At 31.1% G+C, this 26,634-nt stretch overlaps 1 protein-coding gene and 1 long non-coding RNA gene across 2 annotated transcripts in view; both read right to left on the minus strand.

Annotated features, from left to right (window-relative positions):
- Dph5 (diphthine methyl ester synthase) overlaps positions 1–26,634 on the minus strand; it is a 46,471-nt gene that overhangs the window by 4,971 nt on the left and 14,866 nt on the right. The window contains exons 2-3 of the mRNA XM_066734528.1: positions 6,670–6,846; positions 6,267–6,594 (exon numbers count right to left, since the gene is read on the minus strand). Of these exons, the coding sequence (XP_066590625.1) occupies positions 6,267–6,594; positions 6,670–6,846 (505 nt within the window). The remainder of the gene's footprint in view (positions 1–6,266; positions 6,595–6,669; positions 6,847–26,634) is intronic.
- Positions 21,459–23,076, minus strand: LOC136778037 (uncharacterized). The gene is made up of 3 exons (XR_010823357.1): positions 22,967–23,076; positions 22,624–22,857; positions 21,459–22,517 (listed from the first exon to the last, which is right to left on the minus strand). It is a non-coding gene; the product is annotated as an uncharacterized lncRNA (long non-coding RNA).

The following is a 26,634-nucleotide window of genomic DNA, read 5'->3' on the forward strand; positions in this document are numbered from 1 at the left end:
TTAATGATCTATTTCCTCCTTTAATGAAATTTATAATTTTTGTGATCATTTTCATTGCAGCAGTAATCTTTATTGCTTTGCCACATAATGCTTCTTGATGAATAATGTAATGGATTAAAGGAACTTTTATATTTCTTTGAAATAGCTGCCCAGCAAATCCTATTCTAGTTCCTACCATAGACGGTGCACCATCCGTAACGATGCATGAAGACTTGGAAAAATTAATATTAAATTTTTCAAAAGTGTTTTCTACCGCGCTAAAAATATCTGCGCCTGTCGTTGTGCCATGTAACGGGAAGAAATCTAATAGCTCTTCAGTATAAGAAAAGTCATATTGTACAATGCGCACAAACATACTTAATTGACTGACATGACGGTTGTCAGTACTTTCGTCGAGGCACAATGAAAAATATACACACGACTGTAGCAGAGATTTCAATTTTTCTTCAATAGAACCAGCTATTACTTACATTCTGGAAGCAACCGTTTTATCGCTAAATGGAATTTGAAGAATATCATCAACCATCAAAGATCCTCCAAATGCATTTACTGCTTTAAAAAGACACGATTTAATAAATTCGCCATCAACAAAAGGCTTAACACGTTGAGCCATAAGCAAAGAAATATCGCAAGAAGCTTTACGAGCAAATGAGGATATTTGGGCAACAATATCCAAATTTGGAGGTTCATCAGAATATTGTTTAAGAACTAATTTCAATTCTTCTATTAAATTTCGTCTTTCATCATCTTTATAAATTGAATGATTATATTTCGACATGTGCTTTGAAAAATAATGTTTTTCTATAGTAAATTTAGAAACTATGGATGGCTCATAATGGCAAATCAGACATACCGTTTTGTTGGATATATAAACGAAGAATTTGTCTTCCCAGCAACTGTTGAAACGCTGATTATATTTTTGATTTCCACTCATTTTATCACTCTAACTGTCAATAAATTAGAGAATTCACAACATAAAAACAGCAAACTCAAGGAAGAAATCGATATCACTTGCTTTCAAAAGAAATCAATTTTTGATGAACAAAAGAAGAGAAGATTTATTTCGACCTCTAAATTACAAAATCGCACAACCGGAGACCTAATCGACTAATCCGTTCTAATGACCGTTTATTGTGACACTTTAAACGGCAATAATCATCTATCGAACAACTGCTGATATTTGGCAATGTCAATAATATTGTTGTTATACTGAAAAAGTTCGTTGGGAGACTGAAAATGATACTAAAATATTTAAATTTTCTAATCAACCTCCTGAGTATAATAACAACACAGGGTGACCGTTACAAAAGTTACCAGTTGATTATTTCGAAATCCAATAATTTTTCAAAAAATGTTTCATACAAAAGTTTTATGGTTTAAAAGGGGACATATAATGTTATCATTAGTTTGATTTTCAAATTGTGTTTGAAAAACATATGAAGGTCACCTTGAATTTTTTAAATAACCTACTATTTTTTATTGCATATTCTTTTAGCTTATCTCAAGAGCTTTTCAAAACACTATAATATGAAAGTAACATTCCTTATAGCAGTTCACTAGATATATCAAATTAAAATTACATGTAGGTGTCAATTTGCTTAAAGTAGTGTGCATACAGTTGTAAACATTCTCATAAAATCGCGTCTTATTTATCATTAAAAACTAGCGAAAGTTTCAAAATTTCTTATAGAACAAAAAATATACATTCTCCTTGTGAATTAGCTTTAATAACAATAGCTTAACGAATCACCTTCATAATGTCAATTTATTAATTGCAAACGTCAAAACAGTCTATTTCTCAATTGATCAGACGTATTAATTCCTTCGGTGCAAATTTTAATGTATGTTTAGGCATGATTTAGTATTTAATACTATTCCTCACATTGCCGTCTGTAAATATTTACTTCAAGAATCTGCTCCAAATACTTGCAACTTTAAGAAGCAATTCTATGTCCTTTCAGAAATTTTAGGCGGAAAATTTTTTCTGTTTAAATCTACCTATTTGCGTGAATATGTACACTTTCGAAACTGAAACTAATTAAAAATGGTTTACGATTTTCCATGAATGATTCCACTTTGGCTACTCTTAAGAGAACATATTTGACTAACACAACGAGATAGATACTTCTTTGATAATTCCTCCAATTACAACATATAAACCAAATTAATTTTTAATTTCTCGTGTTGTTAATTACAGTGGATTAAACCTACTGGGGATACTACTTAAAAAAGATGCATCATTAAAAGTACCTCCCGGGTGATGTGGAAATCTATTAAGAATCTGTCATTTGATTATTGAAACTGTTTACATCATTAAAGTAGATAGGTATATAAGTACAGGTATATCTTTCATGTAAAAAAAATGGTAAATACTATTGTATTTGTACGCATATTTATTTTTAGCAGCAGAACTACAATATGGATAATAATACTGCAATTTGCGTACTTTTAATATTTACAAATTCAATACACAGCCATAGCACTATTCTTTTATAGATTGAATAAATTTAATGTTTATTAAAATCAAATAATTACATTAGTGCAACACTTTCGACTTATATTATTTTCTAATAGTATATTTAAAATGACGTTAAGCCTAAAAATGGTACATAATTTATACTAATGTAACATTTTTATTCATATGGAATTTTTTCAGCATAAACAATAATACTATTGCTGATAAACATTAATTTGGTGCCACGTGTTTTATCTGAACCATAATAATTACGTGCGCCGCACCTGGCTTAGGCTTGCGCGCGCAGCTAAGACCAGCGACTGCGAGCCCACGTGACTTGGTGGAGGGGATAGAGCTTGGAAATCAGCCGAAAGTTGCAAGCCGTTCCGAGCCCTGATGTAAGTACACACCTGCAGGGGCAGACAACACACACTAACACGAATAGGTTAAGTAATTGTATAAGCTTTGTAATATACCGTGTACAATGACCGGCAGAAATGGCGTCCCTTGATGCGTTTAGGAACCGCATTTTAGGATCCTTCACTGTATACTCTATTCTGCTAGGCGGAGATAGGGGAATGGAACGCGATAACTATAGTAGTTAGTTTATCTCGCTCTAAATGCGTGAGTGCGAGAGAGAGAGCTTTATACGGCATAGCAGGGCAAGCCAGGCGTCCCGAGGCTTATTTCTATCTGTGCCATTGCCTATGGCTATCTCTCTCGCTCGGTAAGAATCATTCGTCCGCCCTTGTTTAGGTCAGTTCTACGCCAATGGATACTCTCTAAAGAAGATTTTCTCAGGCGACACCATTGAAGACTGCGATTACAGCGGGGATTTTAAAATACTGTGCACCTGTCACTGTCAAACATCAGTATGAAAGATTATTGTCGCTTACAGCGTTTGGTGCAATTAACATTATAAGTCTGGATTATTATGTGATATTCTGTAATGCACAAAAACAAATGCCGAAGAAGCGAGCTCCTGCTCATATGGATTAGATTACAAAAAAAGCATAAATATAACATTGTATATTTTAAGGTTTGCAAAAATATGTTTGGAAGCAGTAGCAATGCTTCCAAATAATTAACAAAAAGAAAAGATAGTAATGCTTTTAAAACGAAAAAAAAAAAAATATCTCCCGCGAGATTCGAACCACCGACAAAAGCGCTCTAACTAATCTTCGAAGCAAGCGACCTAGCCACTGAGCCACGAACTCTTCATGACCATTGATCAAGATTTCTTCAATGTAAATGATATTTTAAACTGAAGGATATTGAGATATATTATTATCAATGTGTAACGATTATAAACATATTTCTCTAATAATAATTAGTTAAGTGTGCGCGTTTAGGATATTATTCTATACATGTTAAAATTTAAAAGAAATAACTCTTCTTAGTCTGATTAATAAACGAGTGAATTTTATTAATTAAAATTATGTTATATTTACAAGAAAAGTTACATAAGTGGAAACCAGTATATTCTTATATTTAAATGAGTTTCTTCTATAATGCAAATAACTTATTGGTTTAAAAAATTAAAAGTAAATTAACATATGTACATATATATGTGCATTACAGAATATCACATAATAATCCAGACTTATAATGTTAATTGCACCAAACGCTGTAAGCGACAATAATCTTTCATACTGACGTTTGACAGTGACAGGTGCACAGTATTTTAAAATCCCCGCTGTAATCGCAGTCTTCAATGGTGTCGCCTGAGAAAATCTTCTTTAGAGCGTATCCATTGGCGTAGAACTGACCTAAACAAGGACGGACGAATGATTCTTACCGAGCGAGAGAGATAGCCATAGGCAATGGCACAGATAGAAATAAGCCTCGGGACGCCTGGCTTGCCCTGCTATGCCGTATAAAGCTCTCTCTCTCGCACTCACGCATTTAGAGCGAGATAAACTAACTACTATAGTTATCGCGTTCCATTCCCCTATCTCCGCCTAGCAGAATAGAGTATACAGTGAAGGATCCTAAAATGCGGTTCCTAAACGCATCAAGGGACGCCATTTCTGCCGGTCATTGTACAAAATGTGTACATTTGGGCGTTAAAGGGTTAAGAGCGCTACACAGACTTAGATTCTTGTTATAATAAGTTTCTTTTCTTTCATGAAAATTATAAACAATAATATGTTTAATGATATTAATAATATTTAAAAAGAAGAGCGCTGTAGCGCTGTCAAGAAGAGTTCTATGAGTAAATTGAGACGACAAAAAAGCAAATACATCTAACAATGTCAAAGATTCTTTTGAAAAACTAATGTAGCTATTCGAATATAAAACTCAACCGTTTTATCGATCGAGAAATCGTTATGCGTTAGACAAAGTCACACATATACAGGGGTTTTCTCTAACGACGGAGCGTAGGATTGGTATTGGACTATAGCAGTGAAGCATTTACCATACATTATCATTATTAATAAAAGGGTAAATAGTTAAGGGAATCCAGGATCGAAACAGAATTTCAATTCAGAAAATATAAAATAGAGGGAATAAATAACTTTCTCAAAAACAAAAATATTTAGTTTATTGCGAATGTTGGTACTAAATCCTTGATTTTTTAAAAATAAAAAGAAAATATAATTTTTTTCATGTATAGACTAAATTAGTCAATCAAACATATCTTCCAAATTTTTAAGAGTATTTGTTTCTTTTTGATATTAAATTACTCATTGGCGTTTGTCCGAAGACATTTAGCCATACTTTTTTAAAATTATTTAAATGGAAGAAAATATTAACATTTACAATTTCTTTTATATGAATTTCAAGAAACTGTATCTGTAGCGCTTTTAACGGAAATCTGTATACCGACATTACAGGGCAAAAACTATTTCGCATACAGCGTTGTCATTTGTTGACGGATTGTAAAGTTATTTAAGGTTTTTGGAAATGGCAGAAGCTTGTCTACTAAATAATGTTAGGAAAATTAACAAAAAATGACAAAAAAATGTTTTGTTTAAATAAATATATTAACACTAGATTTACGGACGTTGATTAGACCTATTTTTACCAAAGTGAGATAATTTGAATAATACACGAAAATTGAAGTTTATATATAGAAATGAGTTCTACTTTAAATTAAATGAAAGATTTATTATCTAAAAATTTATTGAAAACATTTTTTACATATAAATTATGATTTTGAAATACCTTTGAATTAGTCAAATTGGCTCAGTCCATAAATCTAGTATTAATATTATTGAGAAACAACAAATAAATCGCAAAATCCCTCAATGTACTTTACTAGATAATGTTCTTATACGTTTCCAAAAAGTCCATAAAAATGCAAATCCGTCAAGAAATGATGATGCTGCATTTGAAATAAATAATGGAAGAAATTTGTGTTCGGGAAGTTGCCAAAACGAAATTCTTCCATTATTTATTTCAAATGCAGCATCGTCATTTCTTGACGGATTTGCATTTTTATGGACTTTTTGGAAACGTAAGAACATTATCTAGTAAAGTACGTTGGGGGATTTTGCGATTTATTTGTTGTTTCTCAATAATGTTAATAAATTTATTTAAATAAAAAATTTTTATTCGTTTTTTGTTAATTTTCCTAACATGATTTAGAAGATAAGGTTCTGGCATTTCCAAAAACCTGCAATAACTTTACAATCCGTCAATAAATGAGTTTTTACCCTATAACGTCGGTACACGGATTTTTGCTAAGCATACTGAATAGAGTAAATTTGCTCTTTAGTAAAAAAAATCAAATCTTCAATAGTTTAGAAAATTTTCTTGATTAAAATTATTATTCGGTCGTGGATCCCTTTAAAGCAATAACATTTACCTTTCTCTTTACTTTTATTTTCAATCTTCTTTTCTTCTATGATTGTACATAATTGCTTGCAAGCTTCTGCCACTGTCATAAATTTTGGTGGCATATACTCTTTCTTTTTCTGCAAAATGCTATTTAATGTTGGTTCTTTCACTTTAATATCTAGTAAGCAAAGAGTGTGTAAATTCGAATTTCTATTCGCAAGTATCTTTTCATGAAAGCTATCTGGTTGCCAATTTTCAGTCCAATAAGGAATAGAAATTGTCTCCCCGAACCGGTATAATTGCAGGCCACAACATCCAATTGCATTCAGAATAGATGCATTGTGAATTATTTTTACCTATATCAGAAATATATTTAATTTAAAATATAATTTGTACTGGAAATTGAAAGTCAATTAATTTAAGTGCATTACTTTTATACCCTTCTCACGGGCCCTTAAAATAAGCTCTGTATGTGTAGTAGCGCCGAAAGGATCTCCAACTACAAGAAATGCAATATCTTGTGATTCGGCATCTTCGAGGATATCATTAGAATCATCTTCTACTAATTCTCGATCAGCTATTATTATAGAACGTCCATAAAACTCCTCCTAGAAAAATTAAATTTACTGATATTACCAGATATCCATTATATTAAAACTTGCATAAAAAAATCTCCAAACTGAGCCTATAAAAAATAATATTTCCGACAAAGTTTGTTTGGCTGGAAGAAAGGCACACATCGAAAGTATTCGTTTAACCCGCCAATACACGGAGAAAATATTACAGTACATTTTACTATGGAACCATAGTACTGTTGACATAACACTGCATTTCGATGTAAAATGCTTTAATTTCAGTAGCACTTACAATGTCGCACAGTAATTTCTAATATAATTTCTTCGAAAAAATCAAAGTCATAAACTTTGCAGTAAACCCAATCAATAAGTAATGTTTACATTTCAATGTTTAATTAAGTTTACAGGAAAAATAGTCCTTTTTAACACAGTAAAAAGTTAAAAGTAATTTTTACTGTGTATTACAGTAAAAATTCGTAAAATTAAACAATAAATGTACTAGTCTTCATATGTATATCTTGACCCCAATAGGACATGATCAAAATTGCCCTTTAACATAATTTCAAAATTCTACGTTACAATCATTATACTGTGAACTCTAAGTGTTTGATGTGACAGAATATAATCCGTTATTCTATACACATTAATGTGTATTTTGTATTAGATGTGTTAGTGTTACTTTTTGCACACTAAATATAACGAAAGTAACACGCTTATCCGTGTTGAAAATCTTATTTGTAAAAATATTTTAGTTCCGAGATGAAATGTATTGGAAGACACACACATTATAGGTCTACACCATTTAAAGAAATTACACACTTTTTAACACATAAGTGTGTCATTTTTGAAAATATTAAAGTTTGTTTCTTTATAAGGTGAAACTTTTAATGATGTCGTTCAATACATTTGGTATCGAGCCTAAAAAATATTTTTTACACACCTAAAATTTTTAACACGGATAAGCGTGTTACATTTGGGCCATTTCATGCAAAAACGAACTGATTTCGAAGTGCAGCACCGATTTTTAATTTTTCAAAATAAAATATGTTGAAATATTAGAAAATATAAGAGTTTTGGCGCAAGTTAGAGCGAAGAAAATTTTGTTTTTCCGGAGATGCGAGCTGTTAAAGTTTGCATTTTTGATGTTTTTGGCAAAAGCACAATATTTAAAAATCATGTCTTTTAAACAAATTAAGATTGAAGATTCTGGCTGAAACCAAAATAATTAGGAAGATTCATATTTTATTAGAAAAATATAAGGAAAATAAGTTGCTATAAATTTGTAACACCATTAACAATTGTAATAAACATTTAAATTAACAAATGTGTTGTCATACTCTGACAATTATAAAAAAATCAGGAATTTTCCTTAGGATGCTATTTAAAGATAAAAAATGATATCAAGAGACACGGTAGTGTCTCGACGGCAAGTACATAAAAGTAGAAAAAGTCATGCCTATACCGCCGTCGAGGCACTACTCTCTTATACAGCTAGTTGAGGCGTCCCAATTTTCAAACCTATTTTTCTCCGCGAATAATCCATTGCCATTATTTAAGTAAAGCTTTTTTTAAAATGGTTTTGAAAAAGCTTTCATTTGCGCCTAAGAGGATCAAAATCGGTTCACGCAATCCAGAGATCTCATACTCTGTTAGCTATATATATATCGAAAATAAAATTTTCCTTCATAATCTTCTTCTCCAGCCAGAATGTATGTATGTCTCGGGCTGAAGTTGGTCGCTAAGAAAAATGACGTCATTTTCACAACGCTTCCAACATAATATACTCAACGATCAAACTATATGGTTGTGAACTGTCAATTCGGCGACTATATTGAACTGTGTAAATTGTAATGTGAGATTATTTTTATTTAATGCAATGAGGTAATTCATCGTGTTGCGATATTGCATCTGTTAATTTCTACAATCACAAATAATTCAATTAACAGTGACTGAAGGATTCGCGAATTAGATAAGTATAACAATATATTTTACAATACAGGATGTAGTATACTTTGTGGTATTTCTTTTTCAGATTAAATTAAGACAGAACATTTTCATATTCATTGATGAAGATAGAGCTGACTGGATTAAATAAGATTAATATTTACAACTCTGTGCCAATGAGAAGCATACTTTCAACATTAATGTGCATCGGTCATTATCAGGAGGATATTAATTGAAAGAAATTGGTAAGGTATTTAATAATCATATGCTAAACTTTCAGGTATTGAAATCATTAATCAAATGCATGTTTTGCTTTTTGTTTTCTTTAAACTGATATTGATTGTAACTATCCGATAGGTTATATCATATATATACGAACAAATATTTCAGATTAAATTATGGCAATGCTTATTTGAAAGATATGAAACATTCCAAAGAATCTTCATTTACGTAAAATACAAGTTGACCAGTATTTAGATTTGATTTGGATTTGAACAAATTATACGATAGTAGATGTTTACAAAAGATGCGAAGACAACCAAATATTACAGAAGTTAGGTCAACAAGCAATAAAGAAAATGGAGATGGGGCAAAATCAAATACTGGTAAGTAACTGAGATGCTTTATGTTGCTTCAAATATTTATTTTCTTTGAAGTAATCATATGCTAAACTTTCAGGTATTGAAATCATTAATCAAATGCATGTTTTGCTTTTTGTTTTCTTTAAACTGATAATGATTGTAACTATACGATAGGTTATATCATATATATACGAACAAATATTTCAGATTAAATTATGGCAATGCTTATTAGAAAGATGTGTAACATTCCAAAGAATCTTCATTTATGTAAAATACAAGTTGACCAGTATTTGGATTTGAACAAATTATACGATAGTAGATGTTTACAAAAGATGCAAAGACAACCAAATATTACAGAAGTTAGGTCAACAAGCAATAAAGAAAATGGAGATGGAGCAAAATCAAATACTGGTAAGTAACTGAGATGTTTCATGTTCCTTCAAATATTTATTTTCTTTGAAGATTAAGATTGTTAAATGATGAATGTGATTTCAGGCTTACTCATAGTGTTATCATTTAGTATTTTACAGTCACTGTACAAGTGTATTATAGCAAATAGTAATACTTGTGCTTTGACTTAAATACATTTGGTATAATTGAATTAGAAAACCAAGGAAGAAGGTTCGCTCACATACTGACTATTGGAGCTGGATCAAAGATTGTGCTTTTCACTTCTGTATTCTGAGACTTGAAACAGGCAAAGATGAAAGCATTGAAAGATTGGCAAAGTAAGAATAAGCCAATATTAAGAAAATCGCCGTCCATTGCTCAACCATAATTTAAGGATGAGATTCATTGGATGAAATTCTGTAAAATTGAGTTAATAGCTGCTGATTGTTTTCCTCTGTTACCTATGCTAGTACTCTAGGCCAAAGGCAGTATACTGGTCATTGGTATGGATGAAAAAATGCATGTTTATTCTCAATTGAAACTCAGTCTAAAAATTAGTTGTTTCGACTCCATTTTGCAGCACCAGAAATCCAACCAGTTTCAAGTGTGTAGAAATTTACGAAACGAAAATTTGAGGACTTTGGCACAGGAAATGTTATAAGGACGACTCGCCAATGTATCTCCTATGTCACCTTTGTCAAGAGTTAGCAGCATAACGTAACAATGATTGGCGCTAAAAATTTAAGAAACGGCGTATGCAAAACGACAATGCCAACTTTGATTATATGCTTCATTGTAGCTTATTTGAAGCTTTACGAATTGCTTGTCCAGTCTTGCCCCTGTATCACCTCAAGCAGCTGATGGAGTTACTGAAGTTTGGCAAAGTTAGATGTTGGTAAAATGTCAAATGTTGATAAAAAAAAATGTAAATTAATTAAAACATATATTTTACTTAATTATTTTTATATGTTGAAAGTATGTTTATTGATTATGAAAAATTTAATCAAACTTTTATTATGGTGAAACTGAAAACATTAAAAAAACTAGCCTGAGCATTAATTATGAAGTTCATTTATGCAAAATGCATTACAAATATCAATAAATTCAATGTGTTGATTGTGATATTTTTTCAATATTAATATACATATTTTTATTAGATAAGCGCTGCGTTTCAAAAAATGAGAAGGGTGGAAATTTTCTTTAAATTCTATAGAAATTAAAAGAATAATTTAATTTTTAAAATATTTTACTCTTACAAAACGTTATGAAATCCCACAAAAAACAGACTTCGCTTGCAAAAAAGGCGGCAAGTACATAAACCATCTAGCATAAATAATATAGTAAAATTATCCAATTAAAAAAAGTGATGAAATCCAAATATTAGGCAAGTATATTTTTTCACCTTAGCAAAAGTTAAATTTTCGAAAAAAAAGGAACAAAAAAGTTATTTGCCGGGCCCGTAGAGTCCATGAACAGTGGGAAATTGAATCGTGTGTGAGATTCAGCTATAGCGTAGTATAGTAAATTTCATGTTAAAATACAGAGTGAAGTTAGCCGAACCACATACGACTCTATTTCTCACTGTGCATGGACATTACGGCCTACGGGCCCGGCAAGTAACTTTTTTGTTCCTTTTTTTTCGAAAATTTAACTTTTGCTAAGGTGAAAAAATATACTTGCCTAATATTTGGATTTCATCACTTTTTTTAATTGGATAATTTTACTATATTATTTATGCTAGATGGTTTATGCACTTGCCGCCTTTTTTACAGGCGAAGTCTGTTTTTTGTGGGATTGTATATACTCTCTTGGTATTTATAGTGAAAAAAAATGATTTTGTCAGGACGCGCACGGTCAGAAGCTTCGGCAGATCGCATCGTGATAAAATCGTTTTCTTTTTTATTATAAACACTAAGACAGTATGTACATTATAATTTTTGTATTTGTAGTGGACATCTAAAGGAACATTTCTGTTTTTTTTTTTATAATTTTCAGACTAGGACAACTCATTTGTTAATTTAAATGTTTACTACATTTATTAACGGTGTTAAAAATTTATAACAAATTCTTTTTTTTTTATTTTTCTAATAAAATATTAATATTTCTAAGTATTTTAGTTCAAGCGAGAGCCTTCTATCTTAATTTGTTTAGGAAATATGAATTTTCAAATATTATGTGTTTGACCAAAAACAGTAAAATTTGACCGCCTGCATCCCCGAAATAAAAAAGGAGTTTTCGCTTTAACGGGATCCCTCAAGGCCTCTGTAGCCAATATTACGGAACGAAAAACGAGAGAGAATTGTCCAGCGTTATTTTTCGACCGATTTTAATGATTTTGGGCTTGTTGGAACCGTTAGGACTCGCACCTTGTCATAACAAAGCCTTATTTTCCAAAAAATGTAAAAAAATAAAATTGTTTAAAAATTCGCATTAATAACATTTAAACGCAAAACAAATTGAAAAATCCTTCTTTATAACGAGGTGCCAGACCTAACGATTCCAACAAGCCCACAAACATTGAAATCGGTTGAGAAATAGAGCCGTACCATTGTCCCGCGTTTCTGAGGTGGACGAAAAGCAAAAATTTTTAGGAAGGAAGCTAGGCTTCCTCCCCTCTCGCGGCTCACGCTAACGTGTTCCCCCACTCCAGCATCGAAACTTACTACGAAGCTTTCCTCTCATATTTACGCTATTCCCCTATCTGTAGCTATACATATATAAATACTGCTAAAATAATGTTGAGAACATTTCATCTTGCCGATATAATGAAATTGCTAAAAATGCAATTATCATTTTGAAATAAAATTGAAGAAAAGGAGATTTCGTAATGCTTGAAATATAGGGCATACGGCGAAACGCGGGACAATGGTACAGTCGTATTTTTCAACAGAATTTGATGAGACTAGTAATAATTAAAGTCATTCTTCATGTAGATTGTCCTAAAGAGCTCGCATTTTCGATAAAGCTTATAGTTTTTCAGCTATGAACGATTGAAGTTGCACGGCGCACAAATACTTATTTCTTCTCTCGCGTAGATCAGCTGTTGCGCACGTCCATCTTCAATCGCTCATAACTGGAAAACTATAAGCTTTATCGAAAATGCGAGCTCTTTAGGACAATCTATATGAAGAATGGCTTTAATTATTACTAGTCTCATCAAATTCTGTTGAAAAATACGACTGTACCATTGTCCCGCGTTTCGCCGTATGCCCTATATTTCAAGCATTACGAAATCTCCTTTTCTACAATTTTATTTCAAAATGATAATTGCGTTTTTAGCAATTTCATTATATCGGCAAGATGAAATGTTCTCAACATTATTTTAGCGTTATTAATATATGTATAGCTACAGATAGGGGAATAGCGTAAATATGAGGAAAGCTTTGCAGTAAGTTTCGATGCTGGAGTGGGGGAACACGGTAGCGTGAGCCGCGAGAGGGGAGGAAGCCTAGCTTCCTTCCAAAAAATTTTTGGTTTTCGTCCACCTCAAAAACGCGGGACAATAGTACGGCTCTATTTCTCAACCGATTACAATGTTTTTGGGCTTGTTGAAATCGTTAGGTGTGCACCTCGTCATAAAGAAGCCCGATTTTTCGATTTGTTTTGAGATTAAATGTTATTAATCCGAATTTTTAAACAATTTGTTTATTTTTTAATTTTTTGGAAAATAAAGCTTTTTTATGGCAAGGTGCGAGTCCTACCGATTCCAACAAGCCCAAAATCATTAAAATCGGTCGAAAAATAACGCTGGACTATTCTCCCTCGTTTTTCGTTCCGTAATGTTGGCTACAGAGGGCTTGAGGGATCCCGTTAACTTGTGCGAAAACTCTTGTATTTTCTTATATTTTAACATATTTTATTTTGAACAAAATCGGTAATCTGTCCGCTTTTACGTGGAGCCGAATAAAAGTCCAATCCTAAGTCTATACTTTGTTAAGGAGCAAATAGCCGAGTGGGTTAAATGCTGGACTAGTAATCACAGGATCCTAGGTTCGAATCCCGTCAAGGTATGTGGTTTTTTCATAAGGAAAAATTGTATAGTTCGGTCAGAATGTAAGTTATGACTAAATATATACATATATAAATCAAATAAAAAAAAATATATATGCTACTGTGATATAATAGGGCCTTTCATGTCAGTGAAAAATGTGTTAATGGTGGGGGGCATATTTTTCGTTTTTAAGATTTGCAGTACTAACACAGTAAAAATTCAAGTATTAATTCTTACTGCAGCTTTTGCTGTTGGGACCATAGTAAAATTTCGCATGCTTTCTTGCAAAAATCAGTGATATAAACAATAGATATTCGTGGTTTCGAGTTTTTATTGTGTACACTTTAAAATGTACTGTAATGCAGACTTATGTCAACCATACTTTAAAATACAGTAAAACTGATTGTGTTTTTCACTAAATTGCACTATAATATTCTCTCCGTGTAGGCGCGTTCTTTTAGTTTTTACGTGGATAGGCGCGTGGGGTGCCACGGACACCCCATTTGTTTTTCGTTTTTTGACTTAAAATATTTACGAATTCAGATTTATTTTTCAATAAATATTATCTATGTGACATTCCCTTGGTATACCTAGCAGTTGCATGTCTTTAAGTTATTTATATTAATTAAACGCTAATACTTGCAAGTGACTGCACAAATTTCTTGCTAAGTCACTGATAGAATTCTATTCTTGGGGTGCTTTGGACACCCCGCGCGGCTATTGACGGAGAGATGCATTGAGCGCCAAAAGAAAACTAGCATTTTCGACCGAAACGGGTTAAACTATTACGTTTCGAAAGTCTATTGGTTTTTTAAAGTTGTGAACTTTTTAAGTCTAATTTTTAAGAAGTGTGTTATACATTCCTGTGCAAAATGAAATTTACACTGCAAATGCTGGAAGAGTGTATTCAATTTATTTTTCAAAATAATGAATCTCCTGACATCATTATTTCCTTTTCTGGAAAAATCTTCGCGGAAAACTCTTGACAATATATTTTTTAAGATTTGTGAATATAACCTGAAAGGTTTTAGTAAAAGAACAATTTATAGGTATTTAAATAAGTTTTATCTTATATTTCACAAAAACGTTAAGCTTATATAAGATATTTTATTACAAAATTCTAAAATCCATTTCAAGTTTCACTGATAATTTGTTTAACTCTGCTAATATTGTGGGCGCGGAAGCAATAAATCCTGATTCCATCAACAATAATTTAATTATTAATGATGAAGATATAAGTTTTATAATTGGGAAGAAGATAGAGTAGGATTAAATATAAGACTTATTAGCGTTAAAAATAATTTACTTGTCATTTCTATCGTGTAACGAAGTTCCCCGTTACGTATACGAGATACCGAATAAAAAGTATAAAAGCTACCGAACAGTGGATATTATTAATCCCTACGTTACCGACTCGTGAGATAGACTCACGAGTGGATTATAGCTAACGTCAAGGATAGACCCCGTTGACAGGCAGAGGCCCGGATGAAAAGACCGGCGCTCCAGGAAACGATGTCCAGGTTGTCCTGAGAAATAAGGCAGGGCCATGCCAAACAACCCAGGCAACCTGAGATAAGGAGAAGCGGCCTCGGAGAGGCCTGAAAGAATGACCGTGTCTATATAAGTCCCCACGAGGAGGGGAGATAGAACATCGAGTCTGGCTTGAACGCTGGTTACGCGCGTTAAGCAAGCTGCGCGAATGTCTTGCGCAGACTGCCATAGCAGGCAGTCGGAACGTGACCATGGGACTGTGCTGATGTGTCCGTGCGTGCTGGTGAGCGCGGGACGCGGCACTCAGACAGCCATGGGTCGGTTCGCATACGTGAAGCGTGTGCTATAGGCCAGCCTGCATGTACGTCACGACAGGATACCGGTAACCTGTTGGAATGTGTCCCGGTGCCCTCCATAATTCCATAGGCTAGCGCTATGACTGGAAGGACCGGGAACATTGCCTCCGTGGTGGTCCGCTCCTGGCAAACTCTATGCTGGGCAATGATACCGCATGTTCCCGCACTCCTCACCACCACCTGTGTGTGGGTGGTGAGGGATAAATGTGTGCTCCTCAGCAGATAGGTCTGCGAGGCTCGGACTTCCGCAAGGAACCCTCCCCTCTCTCCACGACCTAGCATACTGAGCGACCCTGGCTACCGCTACCGTCCAAATGCATGGCCGCAGGGCCGTATAAGATGCATAGAGAATGGAGTCGAAGGACTCAGGGTTGTTGGCCACCCAACTGACTAACTGGCGCCCTGATACCGATAGAAAAGGACGGGCGAAGGTAATGGGAAAACCCGTAGAGTGAGTGGCCCCTCATGCTGACGGGATTAACGTTACAATTGTTATGATTAGAGAGAGAAACTATCTCAGTCTCTTTCTAACGAATACAGCAAAACAATCGACGCTCGACCGTAGCCATCCCGCAACGCAGAGTGTCGTACAGTAACCGAACATGCAGTTTAGTGTTTCTGGTGTATTCTGTGTGTCTCCATGGTCAAATATAAGTGGTTTAATTCATTTGGAGAAAATTCATGCATATTTATTGTGTTTATGCGTGTATTAACAGAAGTGTTGCTGAAAAAAAATTTTATCTGCTTCTTTGGAACAATATATGTATAAGCGGTTAAAATTGCAATAAGGCAAAAATTATAATGACTGAAGAGATAAAACAAATTTTATCACTATGGGAGCTTGATAGCTTGATTCCAGATTTTGAAGGTAAGTTTTACTTAATTTATTATTTAATTAGAGAAATTCTACAAAGTTAATAGCTTTCCAGGCAATAATAGTACAGTAAAAAAAATATAATAATACTGGTCTCATACAGATTACTTATATTTACTTTATCTTTTCTCGGTAAAGAACACGAAATTGATTTTGAAATCTTTACGGAATTAACTCCAGAGTCTGAAATATTAAAAGATTTAATTCCTAAATGTGGACCGCGAATGAAATTTATTAGAATATTAAAATGTTTTGGAGACACACAAAAAGAAAAGGTAAATTTGTTATTTCAAATAAATTTTTCTTATTACCTTATTCAATTAACCTGTTCTATAATGATTATATGCACAATATAAAAAATTACAGATAATAGCACAAAAAATTATAAGTCGCTCAAATGATTTAGAAAAAAATGTACCATACAAAATCTGGACTCAAGAGAAGATGTCACATATGATGTAGTCGAAGAAGAAAATATTCAATTATTAATTGAAACACATCTTACGGGAGACAAAATAGATAATATACCTTGTACTATTAAAGAAGGGAATATTACTGTGTCTACTATTCATTCTGAAGCATTAGATGAGAAAATTGTAACTTTGGTACGTAGTGAATTTGTTAAGGTAACATATTGTTGTTCTTTTTAATGAAAAACAGAGTCCAGTTTTATTTTAGTAGGAATATATTTATAAATTAACTTTGAAGACTTATGTCTTCATACATCTTTCATTTACTGTTACCTCAAACAGGGGACGAGACAACACCATTGTCTATACTGTCGTACAGCTTACAGAGTTGCCAACTCACGAATAAAAAAGAACTTAAACTATACTAAATTTTAGTATACTCAACACATATTTGTATCAATTTTATTTACCTATACACTGATCAGCTCATTAATACTTTAATAAACAATTTGTAGGATTTGGACCGATTTTTAAAAGCATTTTTAATGGGTAGAATAGTATTATCAGCTTATAAGAAAAAAAAGACTTTAGATAATGTATTGCGGAAAGATTTAGTGCATACTATCATACTGAATTTGTCTACGTACTTAATAGGTGAACCAGTATTGTAAGTAGAAATTATGCATTGTATAAATAATAAGATTCTTTTCACAATTAAAATTATTTATAAATAATTAGGCTAGATTTGAAAAATAGACATTTCCAAACAATTTCTGAAAAGATTTCCCAACTTTTCAATGAAACTTTGTTCATTTATTATGTACCACCTAAACAAGAGGGTACGCAGCAAAAAATAGCTAAAGCAAAATTAGTAGATTGCTACAGAAACTATAAAAGACAATGGCATGAAGCTGGTATTGATAAAAATAAGAAAACTAATATAAATATAAATTTGACAGAGGAATATGATGGTATTAACGACTAATTGCATTAATTTCGTTTAATAGCTATAAATATATATACATAAGTATTATTTAAAAGTCCTAAATTTTTAACAGTTGAAAATTACAATACTTGCAAGACCTGGCTACAGCATAATATGCTTCCATGGGAAAAAGTGATAGAAGTATGGGGCCAGTGTAGACAAGGAAGAATATATATATATATGTGAATTTAAATCACCACATAGTGGTCAAGTAATATTTGATGAATGGAAAATTTTACAGAACCCTAAAGGTTACGAATTAGTAAGTCTCTTGAAACTATAATATATCTTATTTGCATTCTAAATTGTAATTATTATATTATTTGTTAATATAAATGCATTTAAAATTAGATAAATGAAGATTTTAAAGAGATATATGGAGATCCATTACTATTGTATAAAGAATGGGCTCAGTTTTCAAGAAAGATTTTAATCGTCATGAAATCTGAAATTAAAGAAGAATCTTTTAAAGAGCAATTAATAATATTTGAACATACTGACTCTACAGAAGGTAGTGGTATTTCCTTCAAACTATTTTTAACCAGGTAAAATATTGTTTTAAAAATTATTTTTAAAATGTTGTTTTTTCTAAACTGTTACAGAGGAAAGAATAATAACAATATTAAAATTAATACCAGCTTTGTGTCCACCTAATGCCAGAATTCGACAAGGAAAGAAGAATATAAAACCGAACATTAGCGAATCGCTTAGTTCCTTTTTGCTTCATGTTAAAGTAATCTTTCTCTATAATTTAACATTCTATACAAATATATACAAGATATACCATTGAAGAAATGATTGCATATTAAATAGTATATCTTATACATGACATTTTCAAAGATATTTCCAATCACATTAACAATTTTCTTATACTTATTTAGGTGCCTGCAGAAATAGACACTGAAACTAAAAGAATCAGGGATCGAATGTTAAAATTAGATCTTCAGCTTCAACCACTTATTATAATGGTTGGAAGAGATATTCAAAACATTGAAGCATTTTATGTTCAGATTGATAATACACGATATCTACTTAGTTCCTGTTTGCAGGCGGTGGATATATGCTACAAAGCTATCTTCGTTTTTAATATCAAATATTTTTTGTTCTGTGAGCAGATTTGGCTAATTATACAAAAATGTATTTATAAGATGAATACAGAATACGACAAAGTTAATACGAAAGTAGAAAGTATTATTACAATGCTAAACAATATTAAGTAAAGTAATTTAGTTGTTGTTTTATATATCTTATATAAATTTCAAAAATAATTTAAAAAGATTGTTAATCGTTATGACTAATTACTTTCTACAAATTTTCATTTCATTGAAATTGTAAAATTACAATCTTCATTTGTACGCGAGAAACTAATTTATATAATTAAACATGTTCAATTGTTTTCGTTGCTCTAAAAATTATAATAATATAAATAAGTTAATAATGCACTTAAAGTTGCAGCATACTTTGCGTTATTGTGATAAGTATATTTGTAAACAGGATAACTGTCCTCGAGAGTTTAATAGTTTATATTATTTTAAACATCACTTATTTTCGTGTCATTCTTTAGAAAATGTAGAAAAAACTGATATTTCTGAAAGTATTCTTACGAAAAGTTTTAGTGTTACGAACAAAAGTAATATTAATGAAAATGATTATAATGTAAATGTTATCAGCGAAGTATCTGAAAATATAACATTTTCTTGTGTCAATGAAACATTTGAAGCGTTAAGAACTAAGGGTCATTGCTACCAGTTCACATTAAACTATCGGCACATTAAAAAGTGTTACCACCTTATGAAAAGCAAATAATTTTATTTTCTAAAAGTTTGTAGCCTGCAAGTTTATAATATAGTCTATTCCTTTAACAGAATTTAGGAATTATGGAATTGAACTAGAATTGGCACAAATTTGAATAGCGAAAAAATAAGTTCCGATTGAAATTTACAATAAAATCAAGTTTCATATCCATATTTTGATTTAGTCTCCTGTTTCAGGATTAGTACAGTGATATATCTTGTGAATTCAATAAAGTTATATATTTATTGTAAGAATGGAGTATACTATCAGTGAAAAAAGACAGCAAAATTTCACTTTTGACGAAAAATTATATTTGATTCAAATTATTAAAGAACTATCAGGAATTATTGCAAATAAAAGAACTGATTCAGTTGGCATCAAAGAAAAAGACGAAGCTTGGAAAGAATTGAGCAAAAAATTTAATTCTACCTATGGAAGAGATATAAGCAGCGAAACTTTGAGATCTTTTTGGGTGAATATTAAGGCTAACACAAGAAAATATTTTGCAAATCTGAAACGAGCAACATACAAAACAGGTAATTTTAAACATTTAAGAATTATTTTGTTGGTTACCAGTAGTAAAAAATATTTTTGCAAGTGGTGGGCGAAATAACGTAAAATCCAATGTTCTCTATGAGAAAGTATATAAAATTATACAGTGGTCAGTGGATGGGTTAAATAATTATCATAATTCCGTTGCCACTTCAACTAATAATATTGATGCTGAGAGTGCATCTAATAGCATAGACAAAGAAAATGAAAGTGATCCAGATGATCCAGTTTTTGAGGTAGAATATATATTAATTGTTATTCTCTATGTAATGAAAAAATCTAATATATATAAACAAAAATTTATTGCAATATATTTTATTTCTTTTTCAGTACCTAGTTGATAATAATGAAATAAATCGTTGGGAGAAGTGGGATCCAAGCAAATTAAAAAACCAATTAGTACACCATTAAAGGAAGTCATAGGGAAAAGTTCATCATCCTCAAACTCAAGTACAAGTTTAAAAAAGAAAACAGAAAAGAATATGAAACAAAATATCTTATTGGATAGTAAATTAGAACTTATAAATATCATGAAGGATCACTTATCTGAAAAAGCAACGTTAGAGAAAAATATTTTGCTTTTACAGCTAAAAAAGGAAGAAGCAAAAGTTAAATTATTAGAGTTGGAATTGAAGAAGCAAAGAGCCTCAGACTTATCAGTAAATGTTATTTATTGTAATTATAATAATTAATATTTATTATTAATTTTAGCATTTACTGTGTATTTTAGTCTGGATGTTCTACAGAAAATCTTGAAGGAGGTACACAAATCGAATAATTAGCTACTAATAATTTTCTTTATAATACAGATGAAGAAAATGTTTAAATCAAATTTTACTGTGATATTAAGTTAAAAAATTGGCTTCGATCATTAAAAATATATCATTTTATTTTTTATTTGTTAAAGAACTATTATACAAGAATAGTTAGTTCAAACTAATTTTGTTGCTTACAGTATAAGTAAACCAACTATAATTATAATGTTAACCTTTATCTTGTAATTCAATGATTTGTTAAAACCAAGTTCAATATATGTGATTAGTTAAAACGATTCAGTTATTAATAATGTTAATTTATTTAATAATGATGAAAAGACTGGTAACTGCATGTATTTAATAATATGTTAATTATGGTAAAACTATTATAAAATAAATAAAGAGATAGTTTGAGGTAATATGTTTTATTAAATTCTTTACCCATTTCGGCAATTTCATTTAATCTCACAACAACATTTTAAATTAAATAAGTTATTGAATTGAAGGAATTTTTATAATTAATATAATACCAAATAAATATGTGCGCTAGATGTTAAAATTTGTTTATAATAGTCTACAAATTGTATAAAAGATATATGCTACATATAGAAAGAATACAAAATTTATATTAAAATGGATGTGCTAACTTTTGAAAATAATTGTAAATGAAATATTCTCTTTCGTTTTCAGCTAGGTTTTCGTGAAGATCATTGTCAATCTTGTTGTAAGCTTCGAAGATTTCAGAATTCATATCCTCCTCCTCCTGATTTGATCTGACTATATTGTATAAAACTGCACAAGCTGTTATCAACGGTAAAGTTGTTTGAGGTGATTGAAATCGTGAGCCAATTATCAGGACAGGAAACAATTTCCCTAATATTCCGAAAACTCTCTCTACCATTGACCGTGTCCTTATTTGTGCTTCATTGTATAATGCTTCAGATGGTGACTGTGAATTGAGAAGGGGAGTTAACAAATATGATAAGGATGGATAGCCCGAGTCCCCTAATAATATTCCATTGCCAAATTCTCCACTTTCAAAGTGAGCTTTTATACGCGAGTTGTCAAAAATAGTTGCATCATGCGTTGACACCGGCCAACGAGCGACCAAATCAAGAATTTTCAAACTGGAGTTGACTATGGCTTGGACATTTATTGAAAAAAATCCCTTTCTATTCCTATAAAGTTCACTATCGTCACCACCTGGAGTAATAAAACAAATGTATATTTCTTCAATCTACATACTTAACTGTACATATACAATTAATTTATAATTGACCACTTATATTTTGCTTGCCATATGATCGAATCCTTATGTGTATACAATCAATGGCCCCGATGACTCGGGGAAAGCCGGACAAATTAAAATTTCTTATTTTACATTTTAATACATCAGTAGGCTCAGAAGGGAATCTTATATATTCTCTATGAAGTTCCACAATTAATAAAGTAACTATTAATAAATAATCGGGCACTGCTTATGCAATGCCACAAAAATCTGCTACAGCTATCAAGAATGATCCAGTTGCAGCAAATCGAAGCATCACTAGGATTTGAATGACAGGTGAAATTGCACTGTTCCTGAACATTTGTATTAATAAAACAATTAGTAGGAACTAGATAGAAGCAAAGAAACTATTTAAGCAACTATTGTAATTATTTAATTTTAAATTATAAATTTTTTAACCTGTCGGTGTCATGAAGAAATTTTTGTCCAATTTTTTGTAACAGCATATGTACATTTTATTTTGATAATCGAAATCGTTTCTTGAAATCAAAGTCATCATAAACACTCAACCAATTAATTCTATTTCGTATGATTCTTGGTCTTCTTTGCAACATATTAGTATCTTCAAATTCATCTTCATCAGTATCATCTAATAAAAACTGCAATACATCGTCTTGAAACGTAATCATTCTCCTAAAATTTTCACATTAATAATTATTTAATTTACATAATAAATTATTCCAAATAAAAAAATTATACAAGATTGATATAACATACTACACAGTTGTGTTAAAGTACATACCTATAAGTAAAGCCGAAAATACAAAATGTAATAAAATATTTACAGCTGAAACTGAGATATATAGAATATGGATATTTTTAAATATATGCACATAAGATCCTAGAACGGAGAATGCAGATCTTAGTTTTATTATAAGAATATAAGTAAAGTAAAATAACTTTTCAATCGAAACTTATTTTTTCGCTATTCAAATTTTTGCCATTTCTAGTTCAATTCGATAATTCCTAAATTCTGTTAAAAGAATAGACTGTATTATACACTTATAGGCTACAAACTTTTAGAAAATAAAATTATTTGCTTTTCATAAGGTGGTAACACTTTTTAATGTGCCGACAATTTAATGTGAGCTGGTAGCAATCACCCTAAGTATTTATTAAATGATTCAGAACACATTGAAAAAACTTTATGTTCATTATTTTCACTATTGTATGAGAACTCTTCAATGACACGAGATCATGTCCAAAAAGTGATGACAATATTCAAGGGTTTCATGATTGAAGTTTCCATTGTTATAAAAAATAGAATAAACGAAACTGCAGCTTTACCAGAACCAAGTTCTAAAATTATAGAAACTATAGATATTTTACTAAATTCTTATGAAAAGGAATTCTCTAAATTCGACACAGAGTATAAAAGATTGCAGTACCTTCAGAAAAACGGTACATATATTGAACCTAATACTTATATTATTGGTCAGATAATGAAAAATAAAAGACTAAATAATATATTAAGAATAACTCCTTGTAATGCTGCAGGTCAGTTTATATCTATTGAGAAAACATTATACCATTTGTTTCAAATTCCTTTTCTTTTTGACGACATTATGTCCTATATGAGTCAGCTTGAAGAAGAAAAAGAATCGATTAATAATATTATTCAAACAAATTTTTGGCTGAATATAAAGATTAAATATCCAGGACGATTGCTGTTACCATTAATCATTTATTATGATGAATTTGAAACAAATAATGCCCTGGGTGGTCATGCTGGTATTCATAAAATAGGAGCTGTTTATTTTTCTTTACTTTGTTTTCCACCAGAAATACGTTCAAAACTAGATAATATATTCTTAACACTATTATTCTTACATGATGATAGAGTTAAATTTGGAAACACATCAATTTTTAAACCGCTTTTAACGGAGTTAGAAAGTTTGGAAAAAAATGGATTTCTTATAGCACCAAATAAACGCGTTTTTATAGTGTTAACAACTATTACAGGAGATAACTTAGGCATACATGAAATTTGTGGTTTTGTCAAATCATTTAAGGCTAATTATCCTTGTCGTTTTTGCAAAGCTACTAAAGAACAGATATATGTTCAAACTTGCGGAGTTGAAAATTTAATGCGTACTATTGACAATTATGAAAATGATGTAAAACAAAATTCAGTCCCAAACTCTGGAATTAGCGAAAATTGTTTGTGGAACAGTTTGCCTTCTTTTCATATTATTAAAAATCCTACTTTGGATTTTATGCATGACTGCCCTGAAGGAGTCTGCCGATATGATTTAAGTAATTTAATTTTATTCTATATAAGTAATAATTATTTTACAATAGATGAACTGAATCATCATATTAAAACCTTTGACTTTGGTCCAACGGCAGAAAATAACAGACCATCTGCTTTACAAACAGTAAAATTAAAAAAAATTATTTAGGCCTTTCGGCGTCGGAAACGATTACATTTGTGCTTCATTTTGGCATTATTATAGGTGATAAAATACCTGAAGATGATGAGCATTGGGATTTATTCATTTGTTTACATAAAATTGTTACTTTTCTGCTAGAACATTCGTTTACTACACAGTCTCTACCTTATTTTGAAAATTTAGTTATAGAACACAATAAGTTATATATAAAATTATTTTCAACAACTTTAAAACCTAAGCACCATTTCTTATTACATTACGCACGTATAATGCAAGTAACAGGCCCAGCAATAAATACGTGGTGTATGCGATTTGAAGCCAAACATAAGCAATCAAAAATTGCTGCACACGTTACTTGCTCACGTCGTAATTTACCTAAGACTTTAGCAGTAAAACATCAGTTAATAGTAAATAATCGACTTTTGTCTAATACTGGTATTTCAAATAGTATAAAATTTGGACAAGAAATTCCCTTGAAAAAAGTTTCAAATAATATTTATTTTGCTTACTTTGATCAATGTTTTCCACCAACAATTTTTCACATATATAAATGGGTAAACGTAAATAATTTTTTATATAAACCTTTCTTTTTAATAAATATTGGAGTGTATAAAACTTTACCTCTATTCGGATCTATAGAGTTGATTATCAGGGACAGTAACCACGAATTATTTTTTATCATTAGACATTTTTATACTACAGGTTTTAACTCACATGTACAATGTTATGAAATAATTTATCAAAAAAAGTGGTCAAGTATTTCATACAATAATTTAATTAATAAAATACCATGTTCCAAAATTGTAAACTATAAAGGGCAAGATTTTGTATTACTTAAAGAATAAAAAGCTTTAAAAAGTATAAGATTCTTTTCAATTACATTGATCTTTTTACATCTCACCATTTTACATAGTATACTGCAATTATAATTTTAACACAATTATGAAAGATGTTTGAATTTTAAACAAATCTGATTTAGTTACAACAATAAAAATGTTTTTGTTAAATTTAATTGGTTGCGATAATCTTATGTTTTGTATGAGGCTGAAGTTAGCCCACACTTTCAGCCCACAGTTACGGGCGCTAGTTGAGAACCACTGCGAACACTTTATTTCTCTGAAAATTCGATTTTTTCGTATTTTCAGTAAATCAAGGGCTCACTTTACATATAAATCAATAAACTGCATTGATTTATATTAAAAATAATAACCTTATTAATGGTTTTAATAAGTTCGCAATAGTGGTTACCACCAACCAATAGCTTCTGTATTTTTCATAGTAGGAAGTATTTATAATTTGTTTTAATTGTACAGTCTTGAAGCCCATTAAATTCTGAATTGAACAGTATGCATTTCGTGAGGGTTCGCGACTCCCTTAATGACCTTTTTAACAAAGAAATAGGACTTCAACTTCCATAACCAACGTTTTCTAACATTGTACTGGATTTTAGAAATAGCAGGAAATTTTTTTAATTTTTTTCACCCACACAGTCTTCTAGCCCATTAAATTCTGAATAAAACAGTATGCATTTCGTGAGGGTTCGCGACTCCCTTAATGCCCTTTTTAAATCAAGAAGTAAACAGAATTCGGAATAGATAGATAAACTGACGTTTTCTATCTTTGGGCTGGATTTTTGAAATAGCAGGAAATTTTTTTAATTTTTTGCAATAGCACAGTCATCTAGCCCATTAAATTCTGAATAAGACAGTATGCATTTCGTGAGGGTTCGCGACTCCCTTAATGCCCTTTTTAAATCAAGAAGTAAACAGAATTCGGAATAGATAGATAAACTGACGTTTTCTATCTTTGGGCTGGGTTTTTGAAATAGCAGGAAATTTTGTAAATTTTTTGCAATAGCACAGTCATCAAGCCCATTAAATTCTGAATAAGACAGTATGCATTTTGGAAGGGTTCACAGCTCTCTTAATGTGCTTTTTTAACCAAGAAAGAAGACTTTAACTTCATGAACTCACGTTTTCTAATTTTCAGTTTAATTGTTTAAACTGCAGGAAATTTC

This window comes from Prorops nasuta, unplaced genomic scaffold (genome assembly GCF_024137725.1).
Source record: "Prorops nasuta isolate Cenicafe-Biocafe unplaced genomic scaffold, Cenicafe_Pnas_1.2 PNAS00013, whole genome shotgun sequence".
In the NCBI taxonomy this organism is placed as follows: Eukaryota; Metazoa; Arthropoda; class Insecta; order Hymenoptera; family Bethylidae; genus Prorops; species Prorops nasuta.